We start from the raw sequence: 16,966 nt of genomic DNA, 5'->3' as shown, positions 1-16,966 counted from the left end.
AACCGACTGTGCCACCCAGGCGCCCCATGTTAAATTTTTTTTAATGTTTATTTATTTTTGAGGGACAGAGTATGAGTGGGGGTGGGGCAGGGAGAGAGGGAGACACAGAATCCGAAACAGGCTCCAGGCTCTGAGCTGTCAGCACAGAGCCAGACATGGGGCTTGAACTCGTGAACCGCAAGTTCATGACCTGAGCCTAAGTCAGACGCTCAACCGACTGAGCCACCCAGGTGCCCCGATTAATTTCTATTTCATTGCTTGCTTTACTACAAATGAATGTTTAAAAGTTTTATTGTTTGATAGACATTTTCAATCAGTGGGCTCAAATTGTTGTCTCTGTCTTGGCATAGTGAAAATGAAGTTTCCTTGAAGTGTGGTGTTACAATAAAATTTTTTTTCTATGAGTAAAGACAGGTAACATTTCATATTCTGAAACATTTGTCCCATGTTGTTTGTTGAAGAGGATGGCATTCCCTGTGGATATGCTGGATAATTGCAGTCATGAAGAATTGGAAAATTCTGCTGAAGATTACATGTCAGATCTAAGGTGTGGCGACCCTGAAAACCCTGAACGTTTTTCTCTTCTCAATATCACGGTAAGGTGTGCTAAGGTGATTGTTATCAGTCTTTTCAGTTGAGTTTATATGTAAAATCATATCTGCTTACTTTTTAAAATGTTAACTACTCACTGTTGAAATTTTTATCAAAAGACTATTCAGTAAAGTGAATAAATATTGATTTGTTAGTATAGCAGTATGATCAAGTTTTAAAAAAACACTCTACAGGTTATTGCTTAATATTTATATTATGCCTTTAAAATTATATGTAAGTTGTGTAACAGTTTGCTGAGACTGGTTACGGGATTTGAGATGACTAAATTTAGATTGAGAATTTGTGGTTTTAGAAGGTTTTTAAGAAAGAAAAATCAGAACACTAAATTGCACATTTTTGTACCACAGATCTTCCTTTTCCTAAAGTACTAGAATCAAGCTTTCTAATTAGTAAGCATGATACATTGTGAAAGAAAGATAATTAGACTTGGAATTGTTAGAATTTCACTGTGAACTAGATGGTAGGCAAATTCTCTAACCTTTATAGGCCTTGTAGTTTTCTTCTAGTAAGTGATGTTTAAGGGAATCTTTCAAGTCTCTTCTTGTAAAGCACCAGTATTTTATAATTATCTGAATTGTAGTATCATCTGTAAGTGGGGAATTATGGTCAGATTAATGAAGGTAGGCAAATCTTAGAATATCATGTGTCTTACTGGAAAAACTGATTTACCTGTCTGATGTCTTTTACTATAAAATGGAGTTTTTTTTCCCGTGAAATTGTGTAACAGATAATAAACTAGTGTCTTTTTTTAATGAGTTTATATGTACCCATATCATGCCTTTGTTTTTATTCGTCTCTGTGGCTAGAGTACAATAATAATATTTATTGAAATAAACTTTAGTTTTTTGTCCCCGAAGATAATAAAATTCTTGCAAAAGGGAAGTCTGATATAATTTTTTGACACGAGAAATCCCTTCTATGAAATTACATAATTAGCATTAATGTAGGAAAAGTTTAATATTTTGGTAGAAGCATGTTGTTTTTGTCCTATATTTTCTTAATAGACTTTTCACTAATCTTTACTCACTTGTCATTTCAGATTCCTATTAGCCTGTCCAATGTAGGCTTTGTACCTCTTTATGGTGGAGATCAGACTGAGAAAATTCTTGCTCTCTTTGCACCTGAGGACTCACTCACAGGTACCTTTTTTTTTTTTTTTTTTTTTTGCTTAATAAATGGGGCCACATTGTATTATAAAGTGTAGATATATTTATCTATATAAACCTTATCAAATAGTAATATTGTATGCTATAAGACTTAAATGTTAATAATCATTTATTCTATTTTTAGCTGTGGCACTTTACCTTGCTGATCAGTGGTGGGCTATTGATGATATTGTGAAAACATCTGTCCCTTCTAGAGAAGGGCTTAAGCAGGTAACAAGATCCTTTATTTAAAAGTGTTTCTTATGAGGCCATTTCACAGTTTGTTTCCCATTAAACATTGATAGTTCTTAAAGTTATTGATCACTTCTCCATTTTAATATGACCAGGTTGTATTAGATGATTAAAGTTTCATTGTTTTGATGAAGCTGGTACTCTGGGCTTCCTCAGTTTTATGTGGCTCTGAATGTATCTGAGAATTGAGTGATGAAGAGTGAGTCTCTATGGGTTACTTGAATGGTAGTTACCTGTATTGGCTTCAGCTTCTGATTTCCGTATAGGGTAGAGAAAAACCTAGTTCCCTCCATGTGTTTGCTTAGGTTCTCTGTCTCTAGGAGAGACTGACCAGGAACCTTGCCTATCAGTAGGCCCATTTCAGATGGTCTATTCAAGTGCTCTACACAGTGGAATAGAAGGGAGATCCTCACTAGCATACTTCCAGGCTTTGTCCCTTTTTTTGTGTCCTCGTCACCATCTTCTCATTTCCTTCGAGGAAGACATAGATGACCTGAATTCTGCGTGCCACAGTGCTGAATGGGAGAACCAGGCTGTGAAAGGCAGAATTAAGAAACAAAGAGGATCTAACATGATGAAAAGTAGTTACCCATAGGTTCAAAAAAATAACTGCACATGTACACCGTGAAGAATAAGCTAAAACAACGCATATGAAAACGATTGGGCTTTAGTTAATTAGAAGTAAAATGAAGGTAAACAAAAAAGCTAATACAAGAACTGAAGTTTATATAGCAAAGCCCGATTGTTTTAACAGTATCTTCAGTGTTTATGTCTGTAGTATCTTCAAGCCCCAGTGGGAAGAGAGATGATAAGGATCTGGAGCATTTCAAGAGTGAGAACTGGAATGGCAAAAGTACCCAAAATTGCATTAGATCAGTCCTTGCTTTCATTTGTTCCTATGTTCCTGTGGTAGGAATTTAGAGGAATGTCATGGCTCTCTTCAATTATTTTTAGACTGTATGGCTCCAGAGTATCAAAGTACAGTCTTTGGCTATAGTCAACTCAGTATAAAAAAGAATTATATACTGGTCAGAGCTGTTCAAGGAAGGAATGGGTTGCCTGGAAAGCAAGTGAGCTTTGTCATTTCGTGTGTTGTTTGGTATCTGACCTCTCCTACTGTGTAGTATAGTTAAGGGTTTTTGTTTAGTTTTGAGAGGAGTGTTGGTATATGGGTTAATGCTTTTTTTCTTCACTCACCTAATTATAGGGCACTCTTGTTTTTCTTCAAGGAGACTTGAGGAGAAATACCTTATGGGTAGTAAGTACTCTTGTTTTTAGTGGAGAAAGATGTCTGTGGGAGGAAAACCCCATTGTTTGATGTCAGAAAGTTGGTGAGTGGTCCCTGTGACCATGTAACCCTGCATGTAGGAAGTGAGGCTCTGTTTCCATTCTGTGACTGCCCCAAGTTTGTTTTTTATCAGACTTGCCTGGTACCACTGTCATCACTCATCTGATCTGGCAGAAGGGTCTGTGGGTATGTATGTGGGGTGAGGTGGGTGTTTCTTATAGTTGTCTAACTATAGACATGACTGTTAAATGAACATTTTACCTGGAAAAAATGAGAGAGATTCCTTTCCTAGGAACATAATTATGGATTTCCTCATCAAGTAAGGTAATGATTCTTAAAGATCTAGAGGATAACAGGAAGGTTTCTTTTTTTCTTTTTTTTTTCTTTTTTATTTAATATTGAGACTGGAATGGGGTGAAAAGAACTGAAGCAGTAGAGGTAGCCTGGGTCTGGGCAGCTGGTAGCAGAAACAAAACACTTGAGCGCTAAGGAAGAGATGGCTAGATCATTGGTACATTGGAAATTAGTTTTTCCTGTTTTAGAATTTTGCTGAGAGGCACTATTTCCATGCCTATGTGTCTATAGAAATGGATTGTTGTTGGCATGAATGGTTACTCTTATCACCACTTTTACTGTGATGATAAGTTTAAGAAATCATTATTAGTGTATTTAAAGTGCTTTGTGCATGCCAGTATGAGGTGTGGAAGCAGGGAGCAAGGTGGATAGCATCTCTGAATGCATATCATAACTGTTGTGCCTGTGTCTGACTCTCTTTCCAGGTGAGAACTCTTGGGGAGAGAGTGGTACTGTATGTTCTGAATCGAATTATTTATAGAAAACAGGAAATGGAGAGAAATGAGATACCATTCCTGTGCCATAGCAGTACTGATTACGCTAAGATTCTGTGGAAGAAAGGAGAGGCCATTGGGTTTTATTCAGTTAAGCCTACAGGTGAGTCTTTAAAAGTTATTTAAACTACATATTATGGAAGCTTCCTTTTTAGACCCCAACTGTATCTGTATCCTTTTAAATTACTCTTTAGAGTTTAAATTGAGGTGATTTCACTTACTATTTCTTAGGAGTACTTTGATTCTACCTTTCTATGTAAAAGAGGATTGTTAGGAAAGTCTTTTGAAAAAAAAACAAAACAAAAATAAACGTTTGACAGAGGGTAAGATTTGTACACATATGTGTAAAGAGAGGTGTACTTTTTAAAAAAAATTTTTTTTTTCAACGTTTATTTATTTTTGGGACAGAGAGAGACAGAGCATGAACGGGGGAGGGGCAGAGAGAGAGGGAGACAAAGAATCGGAAACAGGCTTCAGGCTCTGAGCCATCAGCCCAGAGCCCGACGCGGGGCTTGAACTCACGGACCGCGAGATCGTGACCTGGCTGAAGTCGGAGGCTTAACCGACTGCGCCACCCAGGCGCCCCAAGAGAGGTGTACTTTGATCCTCTGATTTGGCTGTCTTGACTTCTTACCATGCCCTTCTCTCTCTCCCTCTCCCCTCCCCCCCACCTTTAAATTTTAGTTAGTTAACACACAGTGCAATATTGGTTTTAGGAGTAGAGTTCAGTGATTCCTCACTTATACAACACCCAGTGCTTATCACAAGTCCTTCCTTAGTACCTATCACCCTTCCCTTAATTTAAAGTGGTTGTTTGATTCCTGCTGCTGTCACCATCACAGGCTCCTTTTAAAACCACTGTCTACCTGTGGACCAAATGCATGGCCTCTGTCTGCCTCACACAAGTGATTAAGCCTGATTTATTAAAGGCAGCTTTGCTAATTACCATGAAAAACAATATATTTCGAGAACTTAGCTTTGAAATTGTTAATCTTCTGAAGTTTGGATTTTTTTTAAAGTTTATTTATTTTGAGAGAGAGAGAGAGAGAGAGCGAGCGAGCTCGAGCGCACAAGCAGGGGAGGGGCCGAGAGAGAGAACCGATGCAGGCTCTGCACTGTCCTTTTGGAGTCCGATGTGGGGCCCTAACTCACAAACTGCAAGATCATCACCTGAGCCGAAATTGAGAGTTGGACACTTAACCAAGACTGAGCCCCCGAGACACCCCTGAAGTTTGGATTTTTGATCCTAAGACTTAGCTATACCCTCTTCCTAAAAGATGGGTGCCACTTCATTTTGCTTTACCTATTTTCCTGCTGTTTCAGTTCCCTGGAGGTACTGAAGCCACAAAGCTCTAACTTGCTTGATCTGTGTATATGTACCCACCACATAGCAAAGTCGGCCTGTTCTGTACCCTGACCGGAAGACCTTTCGTAGAGAACACTCAGATTAATTTTTGGTCTTTTTTACATTTCACACCTTCCAGATTTAGCTCTTTTTTTTTTTTTTTTTTGGTCTGATCAAGTTTGGAACTAGCTCATAGACATTTGGAGCACATATTAGCTTATACTTATTTATTTGGAGCTTTGCTTTAGATGAAAGGCACACAGTTAAAGGGTATAACATTGCTCTTTGAGTGTTTCTGATCAGTACCTGATTCCAGGAGCGTGCTTCTCTTCCTTTTTCATGCACATTTGGGCTCCTTCTTCTCCTCGGTGACCTGGCCTCTAGTTTTGCTTGTTTTGGTAGTTAACTAAATATTATATCCTGGAGTTTTCAAGTGCCGGTTGTCCACCACTTTTAGCACCTTCCGCAATTTTCTACTAATTGCATTACCTCCTTACTATTTATTTTTGTTCTTTCCCACTTTTAAGTTTTGGCTCTCATCCACCAGATAACAATGAAATTAGGTGTGCTTATACCAGACTTTGAATTAATAACCATTTAATTCAGTCTGAAACTATTATTATTTTTTTTTTCAACGTTTATTTATTTTTGGGGCAGAGAGAGACAGAGCATGAACGGGGGAGGGGCAGAGAGAGAGGGAGACACAGAATCAGAAACAGGCTCCAGGCTCTGAGCCATCATCCGAGAGCCTGACACGGGGCTCGAACTCACGGACCGCGAGATCGTGACCTGGCTGAAGTCGGACGCCTAACCGACTGCGCCACCCAGGCGCCCCATGAAACTATTATTTTTTTTTAAAGGAAACCCAGGTGTAAAATATTTTGGAAAAATTGCTCAAAACAAATACTAAAGCACTTTCTTTTTATTTTATTTTTTTTTATTTTCTTATTATTTATTTATTTTTCTTGTAAGTTTATTTTTTAAAGTTTACATCTAGATTAGTATATAGTGAAGCAATGATTTCAGGAGTATCTTCCTTAATGCCCATTTACCCCATCCCCCTTCCCACAACCTCTCCAGTAACCCTCAGTTTGTTCTCCATATTTATGAGTCTCTTCTGTTTTGTCCCCCTCCTGTTTTTATATTATTTTTGCTTCCCTTCCCTTATGTTCATCTGTTTTGTCTCTTAAAGTCCTCATATGAGTGAAGTCATATGATTTTTGTCTTTCTCTGACTGACTAATTTCACTTAGCATAATACCCTCCAGTTCCATCCACGTAGTTGCAAATGGCAAGATTTCATTTGTTTTGATTGCCGAGTAATAGTCTGTTGTGTATATATATACCACATCTTCTTTACCCATTCATCCATCATTGGACATTTGGGATCCTTACATACTTTGGCTATTGTCGATAGTGCTACTATAAACATGGGGGTGCATGTGTCCCTTTGAAATAGCACACCTGTAGCCCTTGGACAAATGCCTAGTAGTGGAATTGCTGGGTCGTAGGGTAGTTCTATTTTTAGTGTTTTAAGGAACCTGCATACTGTTTTGCAGAGTGGCTGCACCAGCTTGCATTCCCACTAAAACACTTTCTGATAGAAGTATTCATAATCTATGTATCAGGAAAAAAACTCCCAGTAACAAAAAGATAAAATCTTTATTAAACAAATATGTATTGAATGAAAGCCTTATGATATTACTCTTTATGATTTTTAAGTTAAATAGCATATTGGTATATTGGGATATTTGTTGGGATGTAAAATTAGTTTTGATATATAAAAGGATTTATATATATATTTATATATATAAAAGTATATATATATACATTTAAAAGGATTTACATATATATTTATATATATAAGGATTTACGTGTATTTATATATATAAGGATTTACATATATATTTATATATATAAGGATTTACATATATATTTATATATAAAAAGGATTTACATATATTTATATGTATATGAGGATTTATATATATATTTATATATAAGGATATATATATATGCTTTTATATATATATTTATATGTGTATATAAAAGGTTTTATATATATAATAGGATTTGACTGTTTATGAAATCAAATCCTATTACAGTGTAATGAAATTTAAGAAACTGTATAATTTTTTTTTTTTTGTCTGAAGTACAGAGATCACTGTGGGAGACTTAGAGTTTGTATGGTTTTGGGGTTATGGAGATGTCATTATTAAAAGTAGTTTTTTACAGTAGCTTGTTGTGTGAAATCTGGAACATAACTCAAAGGGAATTCACAGAATTTAATAACATCATTATAACAAAAGATTTTCTGGTCCCTTCTATAGTTATTGAGTATTTTTTATCTATTAAAAAAGGAATAGGATTAGCGCTGAACCTTGTCTCATTCTGGTAGTAAGTAATATTCATTAATGGACTTATAAACCAAAAAAAAAAAAAAAAAGTGAGATACATCTATTTCATTCAAGATACATTTTGAGTAAAATTTTAGTTTTCACCTGATAAGTAATTTTCCATATGTAGAGTACATTTATGTTTTGATCCATTGTGTACTATTATTAATGATGATAATAACCCAAAATTTATTTTGGTTTTATAATTAGAACAGTATGGTCACAAGAAATTTTAAAAATTTTATTTGTTTACAGGTATGTTTTTGCACTGAAAAACACTTGAATAATCAAGTATATAATCCAAGAATAAAAGTACATTACATGATGATAACATTCTGTAGAATACATATAAGAGAAATAGAAATTCAAGGAGAAAAAGGAACATTGTAACATTTTTGAGTGTTAAGGAATGGTTAGTTCAATAGTAAAGGAACAGTTAAGGGGATGATAACGGTTATCAAATTGGTAATAGTTTCTAGGGTCCGTTAGATTTATTAAAGTGATATAATTTTTATCTTTAATATTATTAATTGTAAAGGGAAAAAATAGTACATTTACATAGAGAATCATGGCAGACACTCTGTTAACTAATAAATCATGGTTAATATCACCAGGAATAATACCTGTCAATATCGTGGACTCCTGATCTCTGATGTACTGAGAAGGGCATAACATGATTTTTGGTATTTTTGCCCAAAACACATAACCTTAATTTTATAATGAGAAGACATTTGCAAAGCCAAATTTAAGGTTATTCTATAAACTAACTGATCAGTAATCTCTAGAAGTGTCAAGATCATGAAAGACAAAGCTGGAGGAATTATCAAAGATGAGAACTAAAGACATACTAAACGAAATCCAGTATGGAATCCTAGATTGGATTTGGAAACAGAAAAGAGGCAGTAGTGGAAAAAGTGGTGAAATTTGAATAAGGTTCTAGTTAATAGTATTTTATTAATATTCATCTCTTGGTTTTGATAATAGTACTTTGATACTGTAAGAAGTTAGCATTAGGGGAAGCTGGATGAAGGGTATATTGGACTCTGTATTTTTGCAAGATTTTGTAAGTTTAAAACTTTTATGATAGTTTCTTAGAAGTTGATATTGGTAATATGATAGAAATTCTATCCTTGAAATTATAGAAACTTAAGAAAATTTTAGATGTTACCAAAGATGTGTGAATACATGGTATTTCCAAAAGTTTTTAAGGTTACAATATGAGCAAAAATGTTTGGGGAATTTGAAGTGGCCAAGAGAAAAAAATTGTTTTCTTTTTTAAAAAAATTTTTAGTGTTTTAGAGAGAATGAGAGTGTGAGCAGGGAAGGGTCAGAGAGAGAGGGAGACACACAAGCTGAAGCAGGCTTCAGGTTCTGAGCTGTCAGCACAGAGACTGATGCAGGGCTCAAACCCACGAACCAGGAGATCATGACCTGAGCTGAAGTCAGATGCTTAAGCTACTGAGCCACCCAGGTGCCCTGAGAAAAAAAATTTTTACAAATACCAATGTAAGTGGTTCGTCTTGGAAAGGTCCCAGTCAGATCATCCTTCTGTGAAGCTCATTGTCAGCCGTCACCACTGTGCACACAGAACATCTAATCAGCTTTTTAATGTCTCATTCCTAACTATGAAGAAATTGCTTAGTTAGGGAAAGCCACTGATAGGAAATACAGAGACCAAAAAAGAATTAAAGCAATTTGGAAGAGACAGACAATGCAAAAGCAAAACAATTGTTAATATAGTCCTTACACTGATGAAGTGAGGACAAGATATATTACCAATGAAATAATTCAAGAAAATTTCTCAGAACTATAGAACATGCATTTCCACATTAAAAGGACCCATTGAGAATCCATCACAGTGAATGAAAATAGACTCATACTGAGCTAGTTTAGTATGAAATTTCAGAAATCCAGGATAAAAGAATTTTGTACATCTCCAGAGAATGAGAGAAGCATATGTACAAAGGATCAAGAATCAGAAGGATTAGATTTCTCATCACTACTGAGCATAAGAAGTGAAATAGTGCCCTTAAGGCACTGAAGAAGTGTGGTTATGGTGCAGTTGGGACTGGGTGTATAAATGTGTGGAAGAGGTAAACTCTCCCCTTCCTTACTGGGAAGTCTGTTGATGGTGCCTGGAATGGAAACATCAAGAAAAGTAGTAAGTTAATTAGAGATGGAAGTAAATACCAGAAAGATCAGTTAAACAGTTTCAGAGTGGTCATTCCTGGGGAGCAGAAAATATTTATGGATCACAGAGGCCGTCATGGGACTGCTTTTTTTCCTTTGAGTCTCAAAGGACTGTTGTGTTCTAAACAGTATGCATGTAAAAGTTTGATTAAAAACAAAAGTGAGGGGTGCCTGGGTGGCTTAGTCAGTTAAGCGGCTGACTTTGGTTCAGGTTATGATCTCGCGGTCCGTGAGTTTGAGCCCCGCATCAGGCTCTGTGCTGACAGCTTGGAGCCTGGAGCCTGCTTCAGATTCTGTGTCTCCCTCCCTCCCTCTCTCTCTAGCCCTCCCCCGTTTGTGCTCTGTCTCTCTCTTTCAAAAATGAATAAATGTTAAAAAAAAAAACAACCAAAATAAAAGTGAACATTTAAAAAATGGAACTACAGTAAAACCTTGGTTTGCAAACATAATTTGTTCTGGAAACTTGCTTGTAATCCAGAGCACTCCTATATCAAAGCGAATTTCAAGAAACATTGGTTCAGTTCTGATCATGTGGCATTCGCTGTCGCATACTACTTGTATTGCAAGACATCGCTGTCATTTATCAAGTTAAAATATATTAGAAATGGGTGCTTGTCTTGTGAAACATTCACAGACCAAGTTACTTGTGATGCGGGGTTTTACTGTATTTCCAGAATCTAATCAGTGTCTACCACAAAACCTAGCTGAACTTTTTTTTTCTCTTTTTTCTTTCTCTTTTTTCTTGAGAGAAAGAAAGAGAGAGAGACAGAGAGAGAGAAAGAGAGAGAGAATCCCAAGCAGGCTCCTTGCTCAGAGGGGAGCCTGATGCAGGGCTTGATCTCACTACTGTGAGATCATGGCCTGACCCGAAATCAAGAGTTAGATGCTTAACTGACTCAGCCACCCAGGTAGCCCTCTACCTGAGCTTTGTAAGTCCTCACAGCATCTGTAATGATAAAAGCGTTGTGCTAACTAGAAAACTACTTAATGAAAAATAGCTCACGTAGTTGTGAAAAACAAAACAAGAAACCTGTTTGTTAATTCAGTGGAAATTTTATAATTTTGCCCTTTGCCAAGATATAGAAAAGATGTAAATTTGTGTAAATCAGATATCACATTTTAGCATATATGAGCTGAAGGAAAAAACAATTGAAGACACTGTCCTTGGTTGCTGTTTGGAAATGTCCATTATTATTTGGTTTCAACTGTGAACCACCTTGATCTAATTTGAAGACCCATATTTTGGGGGGAAAAAATGAAGATCCACATTTTTGGAAAGTATAATCAACCATATCAGGGAGGCACAATCTAATCAACAGCTATCCTTTTGTTGAGTCACTACCAAAGGGACTTATGATCAGTACTGAGGGACATATATTTGATTTTTGTAACCCTCATGTGTAACAATTCATAATGGAAGTGTTTTTTTCTCTCTCATTATTTGCTAGTCAGCTTTCTTTATGATTTTTAGATCTTTTAGTTGAGATGGTCTGTTGTCTTCCCTCCTTTTTTGGGCAAATCACTCACCTCCTGTTCACTGAAATTCCTGTCTCTGGCCCTTCTGTTTTTAAAGGAACATCAATCTGTGATATAAAATGATAAAGATTGATAGTATAGGTAAAGGCAAAACGTAGCAGAAATTTGTGTTGGAGGAGTGAGATTATATTGTAGGGCCTTGAGTCTGTCTAGGTATAATTTTTTTTTTTTTAAAGGAAATGAACAAAGGCATGGGGAAGTCTCAACCACTGTTGGCTACCCAAAGTGTGTCATTGGGAGATGAAGTGGCTACTTTGTTTTGAGGTGAATTTCTAGCCATCTAAAAAGCCACATGCTTTCCAATAAGGGTTCTGTTTATTAGGGAGATATAGGGGTGCTTTCATTGTCAATATAGACACAAAGATGGCTGGTCTTGGGTTCCTCTGCCTTCAAAGCACCAAAAATCTAGTGGATGAGACAGAAAACTATAGGGATTAAACAGCTACTTATAATTTAGTTTGGTAAGTACTGTATTCGAGTTATCAAACAGGAGTCACTGAAGAGTGGAGCAGCAAATTTTGCCTAGAAGAAGGTGTCACTGAGGAAGTAATAATTAAAAGTGGCTTTCAGTAGGCAGAGAAGGGGCGAAGGGCAAGAAATTCTTAGTAAACTTATAAGTGGGATATAAATATATGAAAGAAGGCACAGAGTCATGAAAATTGAAGGTGTATTTGGGACGCCATCCTGGATAAGCTGGGGGGACTAAAGGGTAGGGAGGGTTGAGTGGGTGAGAGGTAAAGATGGAAGTCCCCTTGTGAAAGTCTTAAATGCCATGCTAAAGTTTGGAATTTTATTGGCAAAGAAGCTATCGATTTTATGTAGGGGTAACATGATTAAATATTTTAGTGAGATAATTTTTGTAGGACTTGGTGATTGGGTAGGGAAATTGTATTCTGAAATCAGGGAAGTCAGTTAATTGGGAGCTATTTTAGTGGTCCAGACGTAAGAAGGACTGACATTAGGGATGCGGGAATTGGAATAGAGAAGGAAACAGATTTGAGGGAGATTTTTGGGTGGACAGAGTATGATGACTCCAGTCTGTATGTCGAAGGGGAGTGGAGGAACCAGTGATGACTTACGTGGGTTTTGGCTTGGGTGCCCGGGTGGGAAGATGTTAAGATGGGAGTACAGAAGGAGGAGTGGATTTGGTAATACTTGAGTTCACTTGTGACATGTAAAGTTCAATGATCCAATGTGACATCTAAGAGATAGTTAGAAATAGAAGTTTGATCACATGGGGGAGGTGTGGATTTTGACAGAAGGCAGTGCAATTCTGCTTATTATCTATGCATGAGTGTATTTGTGGATGCATGATTTTATGATTTTGTGATAAGTAATCTCTGCCTCCATTGTGGGGCTCAAACTCAACCCTGAGATCAGGAGTCGCATGCTCCAATGAATGAGCCAGCCAGGTGCCCCAGAAATCAGTGTCATTTTAAAACAAAGATGAGATCAGTCAAAATGCTTGTATAAAATGAGTGTGTGTTTATGAATATTGGTGTGAGGATGTAAGTTACTGGAAGCAGCGTGAAGTAACCAAACATAACTGTGGAGGGAATCTGCCTGGGGAAGGTAGTATCTGTTGAGATATGCTCATTGATTTCCTGACAGTTTAAAAAGGAAATGTTAATCTAGTGGGAGATAAGAGAAAGGGGAAAGTTAGCGGAAGCTGCCAACTGTCCACTAAATATTTGTGCTTCATCTTCTTTATTCTAGTCATTGGCCAATAGCTGCACAGTCAGAAATTATATTTTCCACTCATTTTTGAGGCTAAGCTAGGTGGGGCTGTGTGACTAGTTGTTCCCAAAGTGATGAAAAATGATATGTGTGACAGATCAAAGTGGTTAAGATGCACTGCTTTTCTCCATCTGTGGGGAAGCCACAAGATAGAAGGAATGTGAGTTCCTTTGGTAGTCCAGTTTACCCAGTTTCCAGTATTTATGTGCTTGTGTAGCTTGCTTGAATCTGAGCTGGCCTTGTGACATGGTTTACCAGTAGAAGGCAGCACAAGTGACGCTGTGCTAAACCTTAAAGCCTGGAAGTTTGTACTGTTAGAAGCTAAGTCACTATGTCAGAAATATGACTGCTTCGAGACTGCCATGTGGTAAGGAAGTCCAAACAGCTGCGTTGAGGAGAACTGAGGCTCCCAGCTGGTAAGCCCAGCTGCACTTGTAGTTCAGAAGCTAATACACTGTATCTTGTGGGAGTGAAGCCATTTGGACTTTGAGCTGTTTCATTGCCCCATCTGATACCATGTGAGAGTTGTGATAAATAAAGCAAGTTTTTGTTTTAAGCCAGTACATTTTGGGATGGTTTGTCGGGCAGCAGTAGGTGACTGAAACATTTCTTGGATGGTTGTGCATCAGAAAACCAACCACTCTGCATTAACACCTATGTGGGACTGCTACTTAAGCAAAAACGAGTCTTATGTTAAGCTTTCCATATTGGTTTGTTAAAACAACTAATGTTACTAAAACTGATTTATAGAGCATTTATGCTGTGATGAGACTATGATTAGGATACTTGACTAGTGGTGTATGACAAGATCTCTCATGTAGATATAATCACATTGTTTGTTTAGAATTCACTTCAGGGGCGCCTGGGTGGCTCATTTGGTTGCGCGTCCAACTTCAGCTCAGGTCACGATCTCCTAGTTCACGAGTTTGAGCCCCGCGTTGGGCTCTGTGCTGACAGTCAGAGCCTGGTGCCTGCTTCGGATTCTGTGTCTCCCTCTCTCTCTGCCCCTCCCCTGCTTGTGCTCTGTCTCTCTCTTGCAGAAATAAACATTAAAAACATTTTTTAATAAAAGAAAAAGAATTCACTTTATGCATGCATTCTCTGGAGACAGTCACACACTGATGCCTTCATGAGACATTAAATCAGTTTTTATGAAGGTGAGGGAAGACATATTCCTGGTGGACAAAGAAGAAATGGTGATTCCATGAGAACAGAAAGCCACTCAGTTGGGGCAGAATATCTGTTCTTGAATTTGACACATAGACCCTGAATGATGTTGTCAAATGTTATTCATCTTTTAAAAATTACTTCTAAGTGTTAAATAGATAGGGGAGGAAGGAAAGGGGAAGAAGGTGAATAGGAGAAAGAGCAAGAAGGAGATACTGAGAGAGAGTAAAAATTGTATAAATTCTCCTTGTGAAACTTAGATTTTAGAGGAGTTAGCAATGAACAGAGACAAGTGGACGATGCTGCGAAGAAAACTAAAGTAGACAAAAGAACGGAGTGTGTGTGGGAGGTACTGTTTTAAATAGAAAGGTCCACATATGCATCTCTGAAGGAAGTAAGGGATGATTAGATATGTGATGTTTCAGGTGAAGAGGTTTTCAGGCAAAGAACTGAAACGTAGAAGCCCTGAGGCAGAAGCAAGTTTAGGGTGTTTCAGATAGAGCAAGAAGGCCAGTCGCTATAGTAGAGGGAGTGAGTGATATGGGGATAGAGAGAGGTAGGTCCATATCCTAAATTGTCTTGTAGGCCAAGGAAAGAGTTTGAATTTCTTCTGGTAATGAGAGTCCATTGAAGGGTTTTGAACATGGGTGTAATGTGATCTGAGTTTTGTTTAAAATAAATAATTAACTCTATTGTATGAAAAACCAGGAGAGGAGATGCCAGGGTTGAGTTTAGTTCGTTAAGAGGCTGTTGCACAGAGGCCCTGGTGAGAGCTGATGGTGGCTTGGACAAGGGAGATGGGGTAGAAGTCATCATATTTGAGATAAATTATGAAGTTACTGCTGCAGGATTTCTGATGGATTGTACATGGGCTATGAAGGAAATGAGTTAATGATGAATTATAGACTTTTTGCTATGAGTAGCTGGGTGGGTGGTAATGAGGTTTACTGAAAAGTTGGTAAGGGAAGATCAGCTTTGGGGAGTTTCCATGAAAAATCTGATTAAAAATCATTTATTGGAATCACAGGTATAAATTACTCTGTTTTATTTAAATTTTAATAGCTTTATTGAGGTAGTATTCACATTTCATACAATTCACCTATGTAAATTATGCAATTCAGTTTCTTTTTCAGTAGGTTCACCAAATTGTACAAGTATCACCCTAACCAAATTTAGATCACTTGGGTCATCTCCAAAAGGAAACCTTGTACTCATTGGCAGTCACTTTAAACTCCCTCAGCGTCTGGCCTTAGTCACCCACTAGTCTGTCTCTAGATTTCTGTCTCTCTAAATTTGTCTATTTTGGACATATAAATGGAGTCCTACAATAATATAATCAGACACAGTAGTTTTTTGTGTCTGACTTCTTTGGCTTAAAGTACTATTCAAGTTTCGTCCATGTTGCAGCGTGTTTATGTTACACCACTTCATTCCTTTTTAGGGACAAATACTGTGCCCTTGTATGGATGTACCAATATCGTCTTTAATCATTTGATGGACTTTTGAGTTGTTGCCACTTTTTGGTTATTATAAATAATGCTGTTGTGAAGATTTGTGTGTAGGTTTTTGTGTGGATGTGTTTTTATTTCTCCTGGGTTTATACCTAGGAGCGGAATTGCAGGATCATATGGTAACTCTAAGGTTAGCCTTTTGAGGAGCTGCCAAATGGTTTTCCAAAGCGATTGTACCATTTTACATTCCCACCAACAATATACCACGTTTCTCCACATCCTCACCAATACTTATTTTTATCTATCTTTCTTATTTTAGTTAGTTTAATAGGTATGAAGTGGCATGGCATTATCATTCTGAATTGTATTTCCTTAATGGCTAAGAATTTTGAGTGTCTTTTCATGTGTTTATTGGCCATTTCATGTATATATGTCTTATCTGGAAAAATGTCTTTTTAGATCCTTTATGCAACCATTTGTAGATTGGGTTGTCTTTTGTGTGTGTGTGTGTGTGTGTGTGTGTGTGTGTGTGTGTGTGTGTGTTTTCCCCCTTCAGCTTTATTGTGGTATAACTGACATGCAAAAATTGCTAGTATATAAAATTGATAATTTATTGTGTTTTGATATATGTATACAAGCTGTGAAACTATTAACCACAATCAAAATAATAACCATATCCATTATCCCCAATAGTTTGTTTGTGTTTCTTGGTAACCATCCCTCTGCCCACTATGAATCCCCAAGCAAACTATCTATTAGCATAGATTAGCTTGCTTTTTCTGGAATTTCATAAAATGGAATCATTACATTATGTACATTTTTGTTTTAGTCAGGTTTCTTTCACATTAGTTAATTTAGAGATTCACATATCATGAAATTCACTCTTTAAAAAAACTTTTTTAGGTATTTATTTTTGGGGGAGTTCAAGGGGGGAGAGGGGCAGAGAGAGGGGGACAGAGGATCCTAAGCAGGCTTTGCACCAACAGCAGTGAGCCTGATG

At 37.2% G+C, this 16,966-nt stretch overlaps 1 protein-coding gene across 2 annotated transcripts in view; it reads left to right on the top strand.

The window, feature by feature from the left end:
- Positions 1–464: 464 nt before the first annotated feature.
- The window catches only part of FAM169A (family with sequence similarity 169 member A), a 48,831-nt gene continuing 32,329 nt past the window's right edge, over positions 465–16,966 (top strand). The window contains exons 1-4 of one of the 2 annotated variants that reach the window (XM_047068868.1): positions 465–596; positions 1,652–1,751; positions 1,903–1,988; positions 4,077–4,248. In XM_047068868.1, coding sequence (XP_046924824.1) covers positions 465–596; positions 1,652–1,751; positions 1,903–1,988; positions 4,077–4,248 — 490 coding nt within the window. The remainder of the gene's footprint in view (positions 597–1,651; positions 1,752–1,902; positions 1,989–4,076; positions 4,249–16,966) is intronic. The other variant, XM_047068937.1, reaches the window with a different exon arrangement.

Source organism: Lynx rufus, unplaced genomic scaffold (assembly GCF_022079265.1).
Source record: "Lynx rufus isolate CCGP_SWC_20201006 ecotype Redwood Valley unplaced genomic scaffold, mLynRuf1.p SCAF_1, whole genome shotgun sequence".
NCBI classification, from domain to species: domain Eukaryota; kingdom Metazoa; phylum Chordata; class Mammalia; order Carnivora; family Felidae; genus Lynx; species Lynx rufus.
The sequence above is the reverse complement of the archived record's forward strand: the minus strand, read 5'-3'. Positions and strand labels throughout refer to the sequence as shown.